Source organism: Oncorhynchus kisutch, linkage group LG6, assembly GCF_002021735.2.
Source record: "Oncorhynchus kisutch isolate 150728-3 linkage group LG6, Okis_V2, whole genome shotgun sequence".
Taxonomy (NCBI): Eukaryota; Metazoa; Chordata; class Actinopteri; order Salmoniformes; family Salmonidae; genus Oncorhynchus; species Oncorhynchus kisutch.
The window spans coordinates 34,718,060-34,740,751 of record NC_034179.2 but is presented as its reverse complement, the minus strand read 5'-3'; the positions used below and the strand labels follow the sequence as shown (position 1 = coordinate 34,740,751).

The 22,692-nt window shown below is 44.8% G+C and overlaps 1 protein-coding gene across 1 annotated transcript; it reads left to right on the top strand.

Moving 5' to 3' along the window:
• The first annotated feature begins 1,184 nt into the window (after positions 1-1,184).
• On the top strand, positions 1,185-22,691 carry LOC109892742 (A-kinase anchor protein 10, mitochondrial). The gene is made up of 15 exons (XM_020485487.2): positions 1,185-1,444; positions 5,458-5,505; positions 6,691-6,876; positions 10,766-11,302; positions 11,680-11,778; positions 12,073-12,157; positions 13,993-14,116; positions 14,332-14,468; positions 15,529-15,673; positions 17,530-17,694; positions 17,933-18,045; positions 18,662-18,744; positions 20,394-20,446; positions 20,547-20,639; positions 20,932-22,691. Exons 1-15 carry the CDS (start codon positions 1,423-1,425, stop codon positions 20,935-20,937), a joined length of 1,896 nt encoding a protein of 631 aa, XP_020341076.2. The 5' UTR covers positions 1,185-1,422; the 3' UTR covers positions 20,938-22,691.
• The last annotated feature ends 1 nt before the right edge of the window (position 22,692 follows it).

Here is a 22,692-nt window from a genome sequence, read left to right as displayed (position 1 = left end):
AGATATTATATATGGAATAATCGGGATATATTGTATAAAAATACCTCTCTGTTTTTAGAATATTGGATCCGAAATAATATCCTATTGGTGAGCCAACTGGTAAATGCAGAGGGCTTTTTACTCAGTTATAAAGAATTCTTATCACTTTACAAGGTCCCTGTAACACCTAAAGATTTTGCAATTGTTTTCGATGCCATTCCCTCAGGTGTTGCTATGTTATTCAGGAACATGTCAAGACCTGACCCTCAGAGCCTACCTTCTATTGACCCTGTTGACTCATCAGTAGGAAAGATTTGTTTCTCTTTTGGTCCATTCAACAACAGAGCGATACGATCCTTGTTTCAGCAGGATGTTGTATCTATACCTTATGTCATGCCTTATTGGAATGGATGTATTGATAATATATGTTGGAAAAAAGTTTGGATGTTGCCACACACATACCTACTTGTTAACAAAATTAAGGAAGTTTCCTTTAAAATTATTCATAAATATTATCCTGCCAACCACTATATGAAGAAGTTTAAGGAAAACATCAACTCAAATTGCTCCTTTTGTAATGACCACCCAGAAACAGTTGTGCATCTTTTTTGGCAGTGTATTCATGTAAGAAAACTGTGGCAAGACATCAGTAGGTTTATAATTGAACACATTTATGAAGATTTTACACTATTGTGGAGAGATGTACTGTTTGGATTCTTTACATACAATAGAAATAAGCGGAATCATTTTTATGTAATTAATTTCATTATTCTTTTGGCCAAATTTCATATACACAAATGTAAATTTACAAACAGAAAACCACATTTTCGTACCCTACAAAAAGAAATTGAACTGTATTTTAAGACGATTAAATGCTCTACTAACAAAAAAGCTGTTAGAATTGTAAGTATATGCATGTCCCTTAAGGTCCTTGTGTAGTTGTAATGTGATATTGTACCCCCTAGCTCGATTGTCCATTGTTTGTAATCTATGTATGCTTGTGTTCCCTCATGTGCTTTATGTATTGATTTGTTATTAATAAAAATAAAAATTTAAAAAACACTGCCGTAGTGCATTACTGCTTAGTAACAGCACAGTAACTAATATAAACCGATGTAGATCCCAGATACTACAATATTGCCTCGATGCCGTAACACCTAACTTCCCCCCTGATAATATCTTCCTTGTGGCTATTGCCCTCTGCTGTAACTAGCAAACAATGCAAGTTTCCCACAATGCTGCTGCAGCATCAGTCCGGAAGTGAGACGTATTGACAATATGGCCACTGGTTTCAGAAGGGGGAAATGTTGGATATAACAGTCCAGTCGGTTGCAAATACACCAATTTCAGTTGTCTAGAGTCGATGCATGTGAATGAAGGGACTCGGGAATCCACGGGATGTTGTCATTGAGCTGAGGATACATTCAGATCGTGAAAATCGTCATGTCGTTTTTCAGGAGGAAAGGTAAGGAAGTATGCTAGCCTAGCCAGCTAGCGCAAGCCGAAGGGTGCAAAGAAGAGGCTTGCGGGAGAGGTTGAGAAATGCTCGATGGCTAATGACTGAGATGAGAATGCGCTTGACAGGTCTGTGTCAAGTCAAGGCCTTCGACAAATATCCGTTGGAGAAAAGTGTATTTGCTAAATAATCCATCTATCTCTTTCAAATCTGAAGAAATACAACAAGCAGCCAGATGATCTCAAATCTATGTTAGCAAACTAATCCAGTTTTCCTTCTCAATAGCGTTTGCCACTTAAATCGCTAGCTGATGTTCAGACCTAACTAGCATCCATGATCGATCTCAATTCGTTCTTGGACAATGCACATTAGATTGGGTATTAACTATCCACACCGTCGCCTTTCACTTGGTGATGTGTTAGCTAATAATGCCACATACATTTTTCTTTAGTTTGCTATGCCCCATGGATAGGCCATTATTGCACTAAAGGAGCCTAACTTTACTCCTTAGTCCAAGGACCTCACATGTTTTGGTTAAAGCAATAGTGTGCAACTGCAGCCCGCAATTCAGGGCATTCCATTTGCAGGAAGGCTGCCCCTCGAACATCCCATTGGTTCCTGAATTAACCTTCCCCTCTCCTCCCATCGCCCCCTGCCATCGCCTCCACTCCTCCCTTCGCTAGCACACAGTGTCGCCCCGCCTCCTGTCTACCGTTTGCCCCCGCCTACGGCAAGCACAGCAGGTGGGTAGCTGGGGCAACACCTTGTGTTGGCTAGCTAACTAGCACACTGTGTCGCCCCCTTCTGCTGTGTATCGGACTAGCACACAGTGTTTTTCGCACCTGCCTACCGAACACCTGCCTTTGCCATCGTTAACAGCACTGTGGGAAAACAGTGCCCGACAGGCGGGGCATGGACACTGTCTACAGGTATACGGCTAGCTAGCAACCATTGTCGCTCCTGCCCCTTCTTCTGTGGTGCTTATTGGCGGCTGGCATCTAATGTTAACGCCACATACAGACGCTTCCTGCCTGTCCTAGCTTAAAATCAAATCAAAGTTTACTTGTCACGTGCGCCGAATACAACAGGTGTAGGTAGACCTTACAGTGAAATGCTTACTTACAGGCTCTAACCAATAGTGCAAAAAGGTATGAGGTGAACAATGGGTAGGTAAAGAAATAAAACAACAGTAAAAAGAAAGGCTATATGTAGGGAGGCTACATACAGACACTGGTTAGTCAGGCTGATTTGAGGTAGTATGTTCATGTAGATATGGTTAAAGTGACTGCATATATGATGAACAGAGAGTAGCAGCAGAGTAAAAAGAGGGGTTGGGGGGCACACAATGCAAATAGTCTGGGTATCCATTTGATGACCTTTTCAGGAGTCTTATGGCTTGGGGGTAAAAACTTTTGAGAAGCCATTTAGTCCAAGACTTGGCACTCCGGTACCACTTGCCATGTGGTAGTAGAGAGAACAGTCTATTACTGGGGCGGCTGGGGTCTTTGACAATTTTTAGGGCCTTCCTCTGACACCGCCTGGTGTAGAGGTCCTGGATGGCAGGCAGCTTAGCCCCAGTGATGTACTGGGTCGTACGCACTACCCTCTGTAGTGCCAATAGAAGAAAAATGAGGGGGTGCCTGCACATGCAGGAATGCCCACATGCAGGAATGCTCACATGCAGGAATGCCCACATGCAGGAACGCCTGTTTTTAAATGGCAAATTGGCTCTGGAAGCCAAAACAGCCAAATACTCCACCTAAACGTGAATCGATTCTCAATTGCAGTATGGTTCTAGAAAGATTAAACGTGATTTGATTCTCAATTGCAGTATGGTTCTAGAAAGATAAATCCATCTTTAAATTGTTTTATTTTATTTCACCAGGTAGGCTAGTTGAGAACAAGTTCTCATTTACAACTGCGACCTGGCCAAGATAAAGCAAACCAGTGCGACACAAACAACAACACAGTTGCACATGGAATAAACAAACATACAGTCAATCTACTTCCACATCAAAATAATTTCACAAATACAAAATACACACTTACTGTACACTATTTTAACACTGGATTTAACGCAGTGGCAGCCGACAGTATTTTTCAGTGACATCACTTTGTGGCGTCAGTATTCCGTTCACACAGGTGTTCGGAGACTCAGATACCTAATGAGCACTGGTAGTTCACTCATATTTTTTTTGTATTTTACTTTTTGTCCCCAGTTTTCGATCTTGTCTCATCGCTGCAAGGGGCTCGGAAGAGTCAATTTAAGGACTGGCGAACGGGGTCAGCCTGCAGTCACTTGGCCCGCCACATGGAGTCGCTAGAGTGCGATGAGCCAAGTAATGAACCCGGGTCTGTAGTAATGAACCCGGGTCTGTAGTAACGCCTCTAGCACTGCGATGCAGTGCCTTAGACCGCTGTGGCACTCGGGATGCCATCCACTCTGTCTTTTGTCTGTGTTCTGTAAACAAGTGCTGTAAACATGGAAATATGGCCATGTGGGAACCCTAACCCTATAAAGGTGTGTATCAATTTAAAATGATTTCTCACCAACATGAAAGATGAGGTCCTTGTACTTCCAAAACTGTACTGCAAGCAATGCGTGTTAATGTTCAGACCGAGCGCCGCGGCTCTTAACACAACTCCCCCCTACAGAAGACGCCTTCATCCAATGACTCTTGAATCATGATCAAGGGCTATGCCGTGCAAAGCAGGACCCGAACTCATGACCTAATGATGCACCTTACTGCAACTTACCTTTCAAGTGCTTGATAGATGTACTATGCAGAAATCGCTCCTCCATTTCCTGGTTGCTAAAATTCTAATAGTTCGTCTAATTTCAGTTTGTGACAAAACAAGCAACTATAGGGTAGAGAATCATTGTACCAACTAAACCCATAGAAATAGCACACACAGACCGCTTCTTAGACTTGCTTTCTATGAGTGACAGATCTATAATTTACATTTCAATGTGAATTTGGTCAGGTCGCACAAAAAGTTACATTGCAGCTTTAAAGGATTGACTTAAGCTAATTGTGTTAAATGTCTCTTGGCTTCTCAGTATTTACCTTGGGATTGTGGTCCAAAGAGATTAAAGCAAATATTATTGCATGAAAATTACTAGGCCAAACTATAAACCTTGATTCCTGGGCTAGTAACACACACACACTTGTCTTGATAGCTACTGTAAAGTATTAGGCCTACAGTGCCGCAAACCATGGATAATATGAACTTATGATAACAATCATATGTAGACACCGATTTCTATACCAAATGAAATTATAAATGCTCACCATAGGATGCCTCTGTAATGAAAAATAGGTTTCCATCCTTCCCCCTGAGGCCTGCCCTACACAGACCAGCCCATATCTGCTGACCCACTCCACTGACAACTGAAAGAGCCTCAGAAAGACTCCTTGTGTCATGCGCAGAAGGTTCAGTTTCACCACACTATTGTAACCAGGTGATTTCTGTTACTTCATGTAACAGGAGGACTGAAATGTGTAGAAAAACAGGACATTGTTTCCAGACGGTTCACTATGGTGATGAGAGTATTTTGCAGTAACAACATGACAACGAAGTGGGGAAAATGCCTCTGCTGTGACACTCGAGCTGATAGACCAAGGCCATTGCAAGTCAATAAACACGCCTTGTAAAATGGCAGCCAAGCTTCAATGTGAAGAATAACTCTGTTTTATTCCTTTTAGGAGCCACACACAAGTAGCTAGTTTCTCTCTCCGTATGTTATCTGTGTGTGACAGTGAGGATCTGTGCATGAGTGTTTGCTGAACAGGCATGGTTATCACTGTCACAGGCATATCTGTTTCCCGACCAGGCCTAGACCGTTATGTAACTGGATAGTTTAGTGAGTGCTTTTTCAGTGACACCACATCATCCCTATTGCTTTACCCTACGACGACTCCAGGCCCAATATTCCAGTCACTGATCTCCCCCTGTATTGCGAATCAAATGTTAGAGACTGCTCTAATTACAGTGCTATGTAATTCTTTTTTGACCCACAGCCAAAGGAAAGGATCCTGAGCGACCAGTTGATGCTAAAGTCAATAGAGGTGGGTACCACACTACTAACCCTCTGAAATTCTGAATTGCAGTGATGTGCTGCTGCCACCTGATGTTTCATATTGAGAAGCCCTGAAAATAGAGGAAGGCTCTTGTTAGATGTTCTTTGAAAGCAGTCAAGTGCCTCTTTAGTTGCAGTGCTGTGTTCCCTCACACCTTTTTGAAGGTTTCCCTCTGAGCTTTCCCTTTTTAATCATTCTTCCTATTTATATTTGTAGTTATTTCTGTAAATATTCTGAGAGAGAATTGATTGATGTAGGTAATAAGACACATCACTGAGTATAGAAAACATTAAGAACACCTGCTCTTTCCATGATATGGGGCGGCAGGGTAGCCTAGTGGTTAGAGTGTTGGACTAGCAACCGCATGGTTGCATGGTCAAACCCCCGAGCTGTCGTTCTGCCCCTGAACAGGCAGTTAACCCACTGTTCCTAGGCCGTCATTGAAAATAAGAATTTGTTCTTAACTCACTTGCCTAGTTAAATAAAGGTAAAATAAAATATAGACTGATAATGTTAATCCAGGTGAAAGCTATGATCCCTTATTAATGTTACCTCAATCAGTGTAGATGAAGGGGAGTAGACGGTAAAGAAGGATTTTTAAGCCAGTTTCTTGTGTGTATCAGCCAACTCCAGCCAACTTGACCCAACTGTGGGAAGCATTAAAGTCAACATAAGCATCACTGTGGAACACTTTTGACACCTTGTAGAGTCCATGCCCAGACGATATATAGGCTGTTCTGGGGGCAAAGGAGTGGGTGCAACTCAATATTAGGAAGGTGTTACTAATGTTTGGTGAACTCTGTGTATACCAGGCAGTAATTGTAGCGGAAGTTGAGACTTTGGTTTAAGAGTTGATAGAGAGATAGCCGTGAAGTGTTTTCCCTTTTCAGACAGGCTCACAGTGACCTTTTTTAATAAGTTAAAACTCAATAAGTCTCCCGCACCACAGTGTTTCATAAAAGGTCACACCACCCTCTGAGCTCTAACTGGAGACATTCATGTACTGGATCACTACAGACTTCAGTTAAATAAGTTGTTTTTCAGGACCATAACAGGTTGTTGATGTTGTGGGTTTCTGTCATCTAGAAAGTTAAGCCTACATTGACTGTGTTGATCAAAGGAATTAAGATACCGATTTCTTTTCAACCATCCTCCTTTCCTCCTCCCCTGTAGCCCCAACGAGCCCCCAGTCCCCCTCCCTGAGCCTCCGGAACCATCATGCCATCCTGGAGGCGGCGGGGCCCAGCCATGTGGCTATCAATGCCATCTCTGCCAACATGGACTCCTTCGCCCGCGGACGCACAGCAATCCTCAAGAAACAGCCCATCCACATGGAGGCTGCACACTTTGGGGATCTGGGTATGTACCTCCAGTCCTCCACTGATTTGTCTTAGTTTTCATGGCGTGTATTAACAAGTGTTTCAGAGTAGCAGTTCTGATCTGGGATTAGGTCATTATGATTGAAAAGGTTAAACTGATCCTAGATCGGTGATTTAGATTGATTTGAATGGATGAGCTCGTTCGCTTTAAATCCTGTCCTTTTGACTGGATCGTGTGTGCTCATGAGTGAGTTGATACAAAATGATAATGGTGGCTAGTGGACATGGTGCTGCTGTGTTTAACTGCCAACCGGCCAGGCTAATCCTGCGACGCACTCGCTCCAGCTTCATGCATGGGTTAGCATTTTGACCTACCAGCAACGTTTTTTAGTATGATGCATAAGTATGGCCCAGAGGTTTTCCTGAGTGAACACATGGCCTGGTAAAACTCCTGGTCCTACTTATAATGTATGTGTCGTACTGAGAAGCTTGCTGTGCCTAAATCGTCTTCCCTCTGAAGATGTAGGCTATTTAAATCAAGCAGTTCATTAGTTGGTGGATATCAGGAACTTGTTTTATAGTGCTACAGCAGCCAGCTACCCCAGTATTGTTTATGACATGGTGAGTAACAACACCTGCTGGGACAGGTCCTTTAGTTACCGGTGAGTCAGAGGGAGGGGGTGGTTGAACCAGTGGTGTATCTTTGAGGCCTGGCCTGGGAATGCAGTAGAGTAGGGTGACAACACTACAGTGCATTCTAAAAGTATTCAGACCCCTTGACTTTTTCCACATTTTGTTACGTTACAGCCCTATTCTAAAATGGATGAAATAAAATAATGAATCTACACACATTACCCCAGAATTAGTTTTTTTATAGAAAATGTATTAAAAATAAAAACAGTGTTCAGACCCTTTGCTATGAGACTTGAAATTGAGCTCCGTTGCACCCTGTTTCCATTGATCATCCTTGATGTTTCTACAACTTGACTGGAGTCCACCTGTGGTAAATTCAATTGATTGGACATGATTTGGAAAGGCACACTCCTGTCCATATAAGGTCCCACAGTTGTCAGAACAAAAACCAAGCCATGAGGATGAAGGAATTGTCCGTGGAGCTCCGAGACAGGATTGTGTCGAGGCACAGATCTGGGGAAGGGTACCAAAAAATGTCTGCAGCATTGAAGGTCCCCCAACAACACAGTGGCCTCCATCATTCTTAAATGGAAGCAGTTTGACTCTTCCTAGAGCTGGCCACTCGGCCAAACGGAGCAATCGGGGGAGGAGGGCCTTGGTCAGGGAGGTGATCAAGAATCCGATGAATCTGAGCTCTAGAGTTCCTCTGTGGAGATGGGAGAACCTTCCAGAAGGACAACCATCTCTGCAGCACTCCACAAATCAGGCCTTTATGGTAGAGTGGCCAGATGGAAGCCACTCCTCAGTAAAAGGCACATGACAGCCTGAAACCAAGATTGAACTCTGGCCTGAATGCCAAGCGTCACATCTGGAATAAATCTGGCACCATCCCTACGGTGAAGCATGGTGGTGGCAGCATCATGCTGTGGGGATGTGTTCAGCGGCAGGGAATGGGAGACTAGTCAGGATCAAGGGAAAGGTGAATGGAGAAAAGTACAGATCCTTGATGAAAACCTGCTCCAGAGCGCTCAGGAAGGTTCACCTTCCAACAGGACAACGACCCTAAGTACACAGCCAAGACAAAGCAGGAGAGGCTTTGGGACAAGACTCTGAATGTCATTGAGTGGCCCAGCTAGAGCCCGGACTTGATCGAACATCTCTGGAGAGACCTGAAAATAGTGGTGCATTAATGATCCACCTCCAACCTGATAGAGCTTGAGAGGATCTGCAGAGAAGAATGGGAGAAACTCCCCAAATACAGGTGTCAAGTTTTTTTCTTTGTCATTATGGCATATTGTGTAAAGATTGATGAAAAAAACTATTAGAACCGTTATAGTATAAGGCTGTAACGTAACAAAATGCTGAAAACGTCAAGAGGTCTGAATACTTTCCGAATGCAGTGTATACTGCACTGACTGGACCCCAGACAGGACTCAGCGGGCGTGAGAGAGGGAGGGGGGCACGGAGCGAGAGAGGGAGGGGGGGGCACGGAGCGAGAGAGGGGGCGGCACGGAGAGACGGGAGGGGGGCAAGGAGCGAGGGGTGGGGCACGGAGCGAGAGAGAGATGGAGGGAGGGGGTGGGGGGCGAGGAGAGGGAGGGGCACGGAGAGAGAGAGTGGGAGGGAGGGTGGGGCACGGAGAGAGAGAGGGGGGGGCACGGAGCGAGAGAGGGGGGGCACGGAGCGAGGGAGGGGGGGCACGGAGCGAGGGAGGGGGGGGCACGGAGCGAGGGAGGGGGGGGGCACGGAGCGAGGGAGGGGGGGGCACGGAGCGAGAGGGGGGGGCACGGAGCGAGAGAGGGGGGGGCACGGAGCAAGGGAGGGAGGGGGGAGAGGGAGGGAGGGGGGGCACGGAGCGAGAGGGAGGGAGGGGGGGCATGGCGCGAGAGAGGGAGGGAGGGAGGGGGGGCACGGAGCGAGAGAGGGAGGGAGGGGGGGGCACGGAGCGAGGGAGGGGGCACAGGGAGGGGGGTGGGCACGGAGCGAGGGAGGGGGGGCACGGAGCGAGAGAGGGAGGGGGGGGCACGGAGCGAGAGAGGGAGGGGGGGCACGGTGGGAGGGGGGGCACGGAGCGAGGGAGGGGGGGCACGGAGAGAGGGAGGGAGGGGGGGCACGGAGGGAGGGAGGGGGGCACGGAGAGGGAGGAGGGGGGGCACGGAGAGGGAGGGAGGGGGGTGCACGGAGCGAGAGAGAGAGAGGAGGGAGGGCACGGAGCGAGAGGGGGGGTATGGAGCGAGAGAGAGAGGAGGGGGCACGGAGGGAGAGAGGGAGAGAGGGGGGGGCACGGAGCGAGAGAGGAGGGGGGCACGGAGCGAGAGAGGGGGGGCACGGAGCGAGAGAGGGGGGGCACGGAGCGAGAGAGGGAGGCACGGAGAGAGAGAGAGGGGGGGAGGGGGGGCACGTAAGGAGGGGCGGCACGGAGGGAGGGAGGGGGGCACGGAGAGGGAGGAGGGAGGGGAGGGCACGGAGAGGAAGGGAGGGGGTGCACGGAGAGGGAGGGAGGGGGGTGCACGGAGCGAGAGAGAGAGGAGGGGGGCACGGAGCGAGAGAGAGAGGAGGGAGGGCACGGAGCGAGAGGGGGGGTATGGAGCGAGAGAGAGTGGAGGGGGCACGGAGGGAGAGAGGGAGAGAGGGGGGGCACGGAGCGAGAGAGGGGGGGCACGGAGCGAGAGAGGGGGGGCACGGAGCGAGAGAGGGAGGCACGGAGAGAGAGCGAGGGAGGGGGGGGGGCACCGAGGGAGGGAGGGGGGGCACGGAGCGAGAGGGAGGGGGGGCACGGAGCGAGAGAGGGGGAGGGGGGGCACGGAGCGAGAGAGGGGGGGGGGAATGGAGCGAGAGGGAAGGGGGGGGCACGGAGCGAGAGAGAGGGAGGGGAGGCACGGCGCGGGGGGCACGGAGCGAGCGAGAGCTAAGCTTCCGGCTCAGTCACCCGTGGCAGCCTGCCAACTCTGGAGCTGATACCAGGAACACACAACACTTATCACAAAACACCTCAGTCAGCTCACTGTTTAGTGCTCCAACTTTAGTCCATTATGTAATTGGAGGCCCCCAGCCAGGCTTCAGTCAGTCATTCATATGGCCTCTCTGGTCATGTGACCCAGGAAATGTGCCGTAGTTTAATAGGTTTTAAAAATATTTTTTTTGTAAGTATTCTCTTTTGTTATTGATTGTGTATGGTTTTATTCAGGATGCTGTGGTTGTTTAGGCAGGGTTACTGTTAAAGACTTTGTGAGAACTGCTGATGTAAAAAGGTCTTTATACTGACATTTGATTCATTGGTTGATTGTGTGTTTCAGGGCGCTCTAGTGTGAACTACCTGGCCTCTGAGACACGTTCACGCTTGTCTAAGACTGTGGATCAGATTCTGCGGGACAACGTGGCCATGCCCTACTACATCCAGTTCCAGGAGGCCCGCGGGGCTGACCACCTGGTCTGCTTCTGGCTGGAGGCAGAGAGCTTTCGCTCCACCAGCTGGTCTCGGGTCCGGGCCCACAGCCTCAACTCAGTCAAACACAGCTCCCTGGCCGAGCCCGCCTCCCCCCCCGTCTCCCCCGACCCCTCATCCTACTCAGACATGGACCTACACTCCATCCCCAGGCCTTCCTCCTCACGCCCCCTTACCCCCAGCCCCCAGGACGCTAACAGTAACAGTAGTGAAGGCCCCACGGCGCAGCTCGTCCACAGGGACTCCTTCAGCTCTGTGGTGGACCAGAGGCCTGGCGCTCCCAGCAGAGCAGACACCCCCACCAGACAGCCCTCCTACAGGACAGGGACGTCATTCAAGCTGCAGTCCACCAACGCCCTCAAGGAGCTTTCAGACAAGCTCATGAAGAGTACGTTTGACTGGTCGTAATTGTAAAGAATCTGTTCATAATTTACTTGCATAGATAAAGGTTAAGTAAGTAGCCTGGAGTCTCTTCGAGGCGACTGGTGGTGCATGTTTCAGAGACTCTATAGCTGTACTTCAACTCCTTTTGTGTGTTTGGCTTGTCTTTATCATTTATTTATAGGCCTGTATAACTCACTGACTAGAGAAGGCTAGTATATTCACGATATTTGTTCTTATTTCCACCGTGTGAAACAACTGACTGTCAGAATAATGACGTTAATTTGTTTTAATAGCACATTTGAAGTAACAATATCTGAGTTGTACACAGTTTATGACGCGTGTGGCTGGCTGTTAAACATCTTCTCCTCCTGTGTGTTGTAGGTATAGAGAGAGATGCAGTGAACATCTTCACCAAGTACATCTCTCCAGACGCTGCTAGGCCCATCCCCATCACAGAACAGCTCAGAAACGACATAGTCGGTAAGAAATGAGTCCTGATTGCCGCCTATTTGCCGTTAGTATGAGACTTTGACTCTTAAGACATTGCAGTCACTGTATGAGTACTCAGACTGTGTGAGTGCTGTATCAGAACTTTGTGAGTACTGTGTGCATTCCTAAGAATGTTAGACCTAGTAAGAATGTTGCAACCAACGTTAAAGATCAAATCAGCTGTAATCATCTCAGTATATTTAACTTGGTTTCGGGATAACTATTTTGTGGATGATTTGATATTCGGTTGTGTGATTGTGACTGTTTTTTGTCCTTTTTTGACAGCTAAAATCTGTGGGGAGGATGGACTGGTGGACCCAAACTGTTTCGTCATTGCACAGTCTGTCGTCTTCTCCATCATGGAACAACAGTACGTTTTTTTTGTTTTTCCAATCTTCCTGTTTTCGTATCCGTTGAAAGATTTATTTATTCAATTAGTTGATGTAAAGTGCCAGTGTTTTTCTTTAGTTTTCATGATTTTTCTCCTAGGATGAAAGTTTTACCGCTGTTCTGTAATACACTAATCCACTCCTAGATCATAAATGTAAATGTGACCAGATACAGTTGAAGTCAGAAGTTTACATACACTTAGGTTGGAGTCATTAAAACTCCTTTTTCAACCACTCACCAAATTTCTTGTTAACAAACTATAGTTTTGGCAAGTCGGTTAGGACATCTACTTTGTGCATGACACAAGTCATTTTTCCAACAATTGTTTACAGACGGATTATTTCACTTATAATTCACTGTATCACAATTCCACTGGGTCAGAAGTTGACTGTGCCTTTAAACAGCTTGGAAAATTCCAGAAAATAATGTCATGGCTTTAGAAGCTTCCGATAGGCTAATATACATAATTTGAGTCAATCAGAGGTGTACCTGGGGATGTATTTCAAGGCCAACCTTCAAACTCTGTGCATCTTTGCTTGACATCATGTGAAAATCAAAAGAAATCAGCCAAGAATTATAAACCTCCGCAAGTCTGGTTCATCCCTGGGAGCAATTTCCAATTGCCTGAAGGTACCACGTTCATCTGTTCAAACAATAGTATGCAAGTATAAACACCATGGGTCCACTCAGCCGTCATACTGATCAGGAAAGAGACGTGTTCTGTCTCCTAGAGATGAACATATGACACCCGTCATATGAACAGTATGACTGACGGGTGCGAAAAGTGCAAATCAATCCCAGAACAGCAGCAAGAGACCTTGTGAATATGCTGGAGGAAACAGGCACAAAATTATCTATATCCATAGTAAAACGAGTCCTATATCGACATAACCTGAAAGGTTGCTCAGCAAGGAAGAAGCCACTGCTCCAAAACTTCCATAAAAAAGCCAGACTATGGTTTGCAACTGCACATGGGGACAAAGATTGTACTTTTTGGAGAAATGTCTTCTGGCCTGATGAAACAAAAATAGATATGTTTGGCCATAATGACTATTGTTATGTTTGGAGTAAAAAAAGGAGGCTTGCAAGCCGATGAACCCCTTCCCAACCGTGAAGCACAGGGGTGGCAGCATCATGTTGTGAGGGTGCTTTGCTGCAGGACGGACTGGTACACTTAACAAAATAAATGGCATCATGAGGAAGGAAAATTATGTTAACTTCTCAAGACATCAGTCAGGAAGTTAAAGCTTGGTCACAAATGGGTCTTCGAAATGGACAATGACCCCAAGCATCCCTCCATAGTTGTGACAAAATGGCTTAAGGACAACAAAGTCAAGGTATTGGAGTGGCCATCACAAAGCCCTGACCTCAACCCTCTTGAACATTTGTGGGCAGAACTGAAAAAGCTTGTGTGAGCAAGGAGGCCTACAAACCTGACTCAGTTACACCAGCTCTGTCAGGAGGAATGGGCCAGAATTCGCACAACTTATTGTGGGAAGCTTGTGGAAGGCTACCCAAAACGTTTGACCCAAGTTAAACAATTTAAAGGCAATGCTACCAAATACTAATTTAGTGTATGTAACCTTCTGACCCACTGGGAATGTGATGAAAGGAATAAAATATGAAAGAAATAATTCTCTCTACTATTATTCTGACATTTCACATTCTTAAAATAAAGTGGTGATCCTAACTGACCTAAAACAGGGAATTTTTACTAGGATTAAATGTCAGGAATTGTGATAAACTGAATTTAAATGTATTTGGCTAAGGTGTATGTAAACTTCTGACTTCAACTGTATAATCTATATTTCCCAGGCACTTTAGTGAATTCTTGCGCAGCCATCATTTCTGTAAGTACCAGATCGAAGTGTTGACAAGTGGCTCTGTGTTCCTGGCAGACATCTTATTCTGTGAGTCGGCCCTCTTCTACTTCTCTGAGGTAAGAGCAACACAACTGATGTTACTGTTGCTTGCTATTAAATATACACAGCCACAGTTTATCAAGTTCATTCATAGGTGTTTTAGTCATTAGTGGTACTGGTGGTGTTTGTATCTCTTCTGTTATTCTCTCTTCTATTCCACATTAGTGTCATATGGTAGGTGTTAATAGAAGTGTCGTTGGTAATAAAGCTAGTATGTTGTGTGTCTCCCCAGTACATGGAAAAGGAGGATGCTGTGAATGTCCTGCAGTTCTGGCTGGCAGCAGATAACTTCCAGGACCAGCTGGCTGCTAAGGCTGGCCAGTACGACGGCCTGGAGGCCCAGAACGACGCCATGATCCTTTACGACAAGTAACTGCTCACACACATCTCACCGAATAGGGATCTAGCGTTTGTCTGCGGATCGTTCATTGCGCTGTGTTTGAGAGACCACCTGCTATAGATGTCTGACTGACGACATTTTCACACTGTTCTACATGTAAAATCGGTTTTAAGTACTCTAGGCCAGTAAACGTATTGGTGTGCCTAAGACATCTATTTACACTATATTTGCCTTCACTACCTATGCCTTCACGCTACCTATGCCTTCACGCTACCTATGCCTTCACGCTACCTATGCCTTCACACTACCTATGCCTTCACACTACCTATGCCTTCACACTATCTTAGAAAAGGAACAGTTTGGACATTATATGGCAATTATTAGACCAAAGGTGAGAACACAACCGTTCACAAGACTGAATCCATAATATGATCTGAAAATACTCTGGAAAAATTCAGTATCATATCACAATATTCTAGAAAAATGTGGGGGTTTGAGTGAGAGGACTAACTGGTGTCTTCAAGCACAGTTCCTAAGTCATTTCAATGCACTTTTATAACTCAAAGAAGAGTCTTCAACTATAAGGTGATTTAAAAATATATATTTTTTAGCTCTCCTAGCTGTGCCGTTGAGGAACTAGCGCAGGCACACTTGTCACTGTTTTGTTTGTAACACAGCCCTGCATCCACGCCATCACACAATTACTGTTGTTTACGCAATCCAAAAATGGTCCATTTATAAATCGTAATCTGGGTCAGATGGGCATCATTTGAAAGCCTGTTCTATTGCTAGCATGACTAGCTAAGTTATAAAATAACAAACTTCATGTCACGCGAGGTGCTCAAGTTCAGAATGACTGTCAGTCAAAACCCATACAGTGCTTTGAAGCACAGAGCCTAAGTTCTGACGTATTGTATAGCAAAACTTTGACAGTCCTGCGTTCCAATTTAAGCATTTATCACTGCCCAAGTCTTCACTTTTCAACCGTATATTGGTATGAGTGTAAAGGGCTACCACCTCCACATTACTCAGCCTGGCTTGTTTATTTGAGAACCAGTTTAATAATGATCTAATCTGTTTCCTCCCCAGGTATTTCTCACTCCAAGCCACCAACCCGCTGGGTTTTGATGACTCTGTGCGGATGGAGATAGAGTCTAATATCTGCCGGGAGGGAGGGCCTCTACCTGACTGCTTCACCACTCCTCTCAGACAGGCCTGGACCACCATGGAAAAGGTGAGGGGTCGTAGGTCACACAGTTACCTGGGCCAAATACATATGACAACATATAGGAAACCCACAGCGGTCACTGCAAACTCACCACTGTAAAATCACCTGGAATTCAGCCAGAAAAACAAAACAGAAATTACACGTCAAAATGATTTACTTTTGGGAACTCCTTTAGATTAAGACCATGAGGCTTAGATTATCAATGACAGGCCTTTGTGGTTATTGAAGGTAGTGGTACCAGAGCCATAGATACAGTGCATTCGTAAAGTATTCAGACCCCTTCCCTTTTTCCACAGTTTGTTACGTTACAGCCTTTTTCTAAAAAATGATTAAATTATATTTTTTCCTCATCAATCTACACACAATACCCCATAATTTATATATATATATTTTAATTTAAAAAATGGATACCTTGTTTACATAAGTATTCAGACCCTTTGCTATTAGACTCAATTTAGCTCAGGTGTATCCTGTTTCCATTGATCATCCTTGATGTTTCTACTACTTGATTGGAGTCCAGCTGTGGTAAATTCAATTGATTGGACTTGGTTTGGAAAGGCGCACACCTGTCTGTATAAGGTCCCACAGTTGACAGTGCATGTCAGAGCAAAAACCAAGCCATGAGGTCAAAGGAATTGTCCGTAGATTGTGTCGAGGCACAGGTCTGGGGAAGGGAATTAAAAATGTCTGCAGCATTGAAGGTCCCCAAGAACACAGTGGCCTCCATTTTTAAATGGAAGTAGTTTGGAACCACCAACACGCTTCCTAGAGCTGGCCGCCTGGCCAACCTGAGCAATCGTGGAAGAATGGGCTTGGTCAGGGAGGTGACCAAGAGCCCGATGGTCACTCTGACAGAGCTCCAGAGTTCCTCTGTGGAGATGGGAGAACATTCCAGAAGGACAACCATCTCTGCAGCACTCCACCAATTCGGCCTTTATGGTAGAGTAGCCAGATGGAAGCCACTTCTCAGTAAAAGGCACATGACAGCCATGAGAAACAAGAAGATTATCTGGTCTGATTGGTCCAAGATTGAACACTTTGGCCTGAATGACAAGCGTCACGTCTGGAAGAAATCTGGCACCATCCCTACGGTGAATCATAGTGGTGGCAGCATCGTGCTGTGGGGATGTTTTACAGTGGCAGGGACTGGGAGATTAGTCAGGATAGAGTGAAAGATGAACAGAGCAAAGTACAGAGAGATCCTTGATGTAAACCTGCTCCAGAGTGCTCAGGACCTCAGACTGGGGCGAAGGTTCACCTTCCAACAGGAAAACGACCCTAAGTCCACAGCCAAGACAACGCAGGAGTGGCTTCGGGACAAGTCTCTGAATGGCCTTGAGTGGCCCAGCCAGAGCCCGGACTGTGCAGCGACGCTCCCCATCCAACCTGAGAGGATCTGCAGAGAAGAATGGGAGAAACTCCCCAAATACAGGTGTGCCAAGCTTGTAGCGTCATACCCAAGAAGACGGAAGGCTGTAATCGCTGACAAAGGTGTTTTAACAAAGTGCTGAGTAAAGGGTCTGAATACTTATGCAAATGTGATATTTCAGTTAGATTTTTTTTTATATACATTCGCAAATATTTCTAAGCCTGTTTTTACTTTATCTTTATGGGGTATTGTGTTGAAGATTGAGCGGGAAAATAACAATTTAATACATTTTAGAATAAGGCTGTAATGTAACCAAATGTAAAGTGGTCTGAATACTTTCCGAATGCACTGTGTGTCTCAGTGGTACGACTTTGTTGCCAAGGCTAGGGATGATGTTGAAACACGTTGTCAGGCTCTGGAGAAAACGGAAGACCTTTGTGACTGAAAGGCATTTTGAAGTTTAGCTTTGTTAATGTCATATTTCTTCTCGCAGGTCTACATGCCAGGCTTCCTGTCGAGTAACCTTTACTACAAGTATCTGAGTGACCTTATCAACTCTGTCCGAGCGGATGAGTTTGTGCTGGCTAGCGCTCCCGGTCAAGGCGTGGCCTCTGACTTTGACCGCAGCACCAACACAACTGAGGGGTCTCAAGCCCAGGTAGATAACCCCACACCTGACCTGCTCACAACCTGTACTTTCACTTTAGCTCTACTGGCATTTTCCTATTTTCATTGTCTAAGTGCACGCAAATCAATTATGTTCAACAGCAGTAGCACTCATACCTTTTGTTCAATATTTAGTGGGTATTCATTTGTTTACTTAACATAAATAGATTGATTTCCCCTCTAGTTCTGCTCTAAATGTGCAAATCATTTATATATTTTTTCGCTTACAGCAAGGTGCCAAAAAGGTGGCAGCAATAAAAATCTTGAAAAACTTTGACGAAGCAATAACAGTGGACATAGCCAGCCTGGACCCAGAGTCCCTGTACCAGCGCCCCTATGCTGGGTGAGTTTCTGCATAGCCTACTCAGGCCTCCTTTAGTTACTTATTCTCACCACTCTCAGTACAGTCACCTCAAATGGCTCTGTAAACCACATTACTATTTCAAATATTTGATTTGGATTTTCATGTTTCTCTGCTGGACAAAATGAGTGAAAATTGTTTTTATAATCGTGCTAGATTTCCTCCATAGCTACCCTTCAACTGCCGTGATTTTACTACTGTAATTTCCCCAAGAGAGTTCTTTGATGCTAGCTAAGTAGGCCAGTGTGTAATGACCATTGATGTGACTAAACTGCTCCAAATACATATTTTCAAAGACTGCAGTGCAGTCCTCTGTGACATGGCAGATTTGTAGGTCATCCCCATTACATTACAATCAGCTCTGATGGCAGTCTAATGGCCCAACACAGGCTGATATAGGAGATTTGTGTGGCCTTAGGCATCACCGGTAGTGTCCTAGTTGCAGTAAGAGATTAGCTTGGTCTCAGATCTGTTTGTGCTGGGACCGAATGACTATGACTATTAGGAATTGGCCATACAACACAAACTGATATGGGACCAGGCTAGTAACAGGGTGCTGTCTCCATTAACATCCTATATGTATGACTTCACTGTTCAGAAGAATGACGTTTGGGAAAGTCAACGAGCTGGGCCAGTTTATCAGGGAAGCCGAACCAGAACCGGATGTGAAGAAATCCAAAGGTAACAGGCAAACACTAATGTAGCAATTATTTATAGGCTATAGAGTTCCTTCAGAAAGTGTTCAAACCCCTTGACTCATTCCACATTATGTTGTTATAGCCCGAATTCAAAATGTATAAAATGATTACCCTACCGTGAAGCATGGTGGTGGCAGCATCATGCTATGTAGATGCTTTTCAGTGTCAGGGACTGGGAGACGGATAAGAATGGATCCAAATACAGGAAAATCCCTGATGAGATCCTGCTTCAGAGTGCAAAAGTCCTTAGACTGAGGCGAATATTTATGATCCAACAGAACAAGGACACCAAGAATACAACCAAAGCAACCCTGTAATGGCTTCAGAACAAGAATGTGAAAGACCTTGAGTGGCCCAGCCAAAGCCCAGGCTTGGATCCCATTGAAAATCTGTTGCTGTTCACCGCTGCGCCCTGTCTAACTTAACAGAGCTTGAGAATTATTTGCAAGGAAGAATTGGAGAAAATCCCCAAATCCAGATGTGTAAAGCTGATAGACACCCCCAAGACGACTCAAAGCTGTAATCACCACCAAAGGTGCTTATTCAAAGTTTTGACTCAGAGGTGTGAATACTTGTGTAAATGAGATATTTCTGTTGTTTTTTATTTATTCTTAAAATGTATCCACTTAGTCATATGGGGTATTCAGTGTAGATGGGTGAGAAAAATAATCAATTTTGAATTCAGGCTGTAACCCAACAAAATGTGGAATGAGTCAAGGGGTATGAATAGTTTCTGAAGCCACACATCTGTCAGCGACAGGTGTGGCTGAAATAATAGAATCCAATCATTTTAAGGGGTATCACAGAAACTGTTGTGAAAAATCCAGCAGTGTTACAGTTCTTGACACAAACTGGTGCGTCTGGCAGCTACTACCATTCAAAAGCAGAAATATTTTGTCTTGCCCATTCACCCTCTGAATGGCACACATACAAAATCCATGTCTCAATTGTCTCAGGGCTTAAAAATCCTTCTTTAACCTGTCTCCCCTTCATCTACACTGATTTGAAGTGGATTTAACAAGTGACCTCCTAAGGGATCAAAGCTTTCACCTGCGTTCACCTGGTCAGTCTGTCATGGAAAGAGCCGGTGTCCTTAATGTTTCGTGCATATAGTGTATATATGCCTGTCTCCTTCATTCGTAGCTCTTTCTCTATACTGTTCATTGTTGCTTGTATGGTTTTGGTGCCATGTCACTTAGGCATCCATGGTGTGGGTATTGCCTTCTTATCCTAACCCCAATCAGAGTGGCTTGAAGTTTGCGAGGCACTCCCAAATAAAACCCAAGGTGCTTTTAGATCTTATAAAAGACTATACAGTAAAACATCAATCTATTATTTAGGATTTCTTAGAAGAGAACATTCTCTGAGAATAGAGGAAATGGATATAAGCCCTGGACTAAACTTTTACTGTATATGTAAAACACTGTTTTTTGTACTAGATTTCATGGCTCTAATCACAAACCAGCTTTTCCAGCCCTCGGTTTCCTCCAAATGCATACATCACATACTAAGATAATTATGTTCTGTGATATATTTTTCATGTACCTCATATGTCCAGTAGCTTACAGAGGAGCGAATGATAAGAGGCTCATCCTTGTGACCATTGCCCTATTTTCCACTCTCTCCTCACAGGTTCCATGCTCTCTCTAGCCATGAAGAAACTTGTTCAAGGCAACTCTGATGAGGTATGTAAAACAACAAAACAAGCTCCTCTTGTGTTGAATCTGTTTGAACTAACAAACACTAGGATTGATGAACACTTTGAATCGTAACATGTGTGTTTAGGCCCAGGAGGAGATGGCCTGGAAGATCGCTAAAATGATCGTCAATGATGTCGTACACCAGGCGCACCACGACAGTCCTGGCGAATCCACCAAGGTAAGTCAGTCTGCCTCAATCTACAACATGGTGGACTCTTGATAAGTGTACTGCACATTGGATAAGTACAAACTCTTGAGTGCATTGAAGACAATTCGCCAGGCCCAATTTCTGTAAATGCCTTGTAATTGTCACGGATATCTGTATGCTCTAGTTTCCTATTCATGACAGTCCAAAGCCATTGCATTTATCTGCCACTATATAGTCAACTATAGAAAATAACTCCTCACCTGTGACACGTTTACTGTTGTATGATGATTGACAATGAAACATGGACAATCTCTCTCCCCAGTTATGAGCCTCCTGTGGAGAACCAAAACATTGTCACTCCCCTCATCCCTCACCCTATAGAGACAGACTGACAGACAGACACGTCCCCTAGTCCAGTGATGAACTGTACACTGGAATTACCTTAAGATGAAACGCATCAATAGAGATCAAAGAACAAATGCATTCCATGATCTCCTGCATTAACTTGTACCGGTGTGTGTGAGTGAGCGGAAACACTTGAAGTAGATCCCATCCTTCCAACTGTTTGTAACACTATGAAGGCATCGCTGAACAAATGAAGAGGAAAAAGAAAAACAAAGCAGTGGCACTAAGAGCACCAGAGTACCAGACTTCCTTCCAGAACAAATTCCCCAGGGAAGGAGAGATGACAAGCTATGACACAAAATGGGGCTGAACGGGAGCTGTCAGAAGAAGCAGCACTTCAGAAAGCATCGGCCATGCCATGGTTACCTCTGTTACCATGCCATCCAAGAGGGAGCCTGCAGGGACCTAAAGCATCCTTCATAAAGCGATCACTAAGAAGATTCGGTTGTCCACTCCTCTCTTGATTCCTGCACATCGTCTCTCCTCACACCACCACCACCTCTTGCCCTTATGCCCATTCCTTATTTCTTGTTTTTAATGAAATCTCTTTGAAAGGGGTCAGTGACACGTACAATTTTAAGATGGAATCCACCAGTAGGTGCTTTGTCAAGTTTTTATTTGCGGCTGATGCATAACTTGCTAATATTCCTGGGCCCTCCTGGAGTATTGTGGCGGTGGGATGGGTTACTATGATGATAGGTTGAGTTGTCTTGCCCTCCTAGCTGTGCCCTAATGTACTGTAGAGGGCTGGTCAGACATGTTACAGTGAAACTGGAATGGACCATATTGATTTTGCGGTCTAGCTAACCACATGCATCTCTAGCTCTGGCTCCTTGTCCATGTCATTACAGAGCAAAGACAAATGCATAAATACTCCTTGTTGTGTACTGAAGAAGTTCTACAGTGGCAAAGAAAGAGCAACTCCGTGCTACTCAATATAATTTTATACATATTTAGATTTCTCTTTAACCCCAATATATTCATGTTAGTTTTTTTTAATGGTGATTGTTGAACTTTTATTTTTTTGTATGTACTGTCAAAAGCAATGTCTAAGCAAATCTCAATTACAAATGTTCAATTGAAAAGTCTACTCTTTGAATATAATGTTAATATTGTTCTGATTTTGAACCTCATTGAGATGTGTGGAAAAGGACTCTCTTGGTACTATGTACCACTAATATTGTTTTTCTGACGTATGTGTATGTAATCTATAATATATTTAAATTGTGTTGGATTTCTATATATATATATATGAGCTTTTATTTTGATTTGGCAGAGTACTAGAAGGAACAGAAGTGCTACCACTGATGAAAAATGGCACAATTCCTCTTTGCACGAAATGCAAGTCTTGTTTGCCACCAAACATGGGGATTGATTTGGCTCCATTTCAGTCATCATTAGCTTGATGGCTGATCTTAGTTTGTGGCCAACATGTTCTTAATTGCACTTGGGTATTTAACCTCTAGCATTGCAAGATAATGATGCAACCTGTAACTCAGCAAATTAGTGCTCATCCCAGTGCAGTGTTTCAAGTGTGTGTGGTTGGCTTTTGAACAAGTTCATAGAGATGCTGCAGTTTTGTGCATCAAAATTGTTTTATCCCCATTTTGTTGTACAGTATGAAATACTTTATTGTAAATATTTTATGGCTATCGTACAATAAAACTTTTCTGCCTAT

Excerpts from the sequence above, each read along its gene's own strand:
- LOC109892742 (XM_020485487.2), top strand. The coding sequence starts at position 1,423 with ATGTCGTTTTTCAGGAGGAAAG. Across the intron at positions 14,117-14,331 it reads CCCTCTTCTACTTCTCTGAG|TACATGGAAAAGGAGGATGC; the intron begins GTAAGAGCAACA and ends GTGTCTCCCCAG. Across the intron at positions 20,447-20,546 it reads TTCAAGGCAACTCTGATGAG|GCCCAGGAGGAGATGGCCTG; the intron begins GTATGTAAAACA and ends ATGTGTGTTTAG.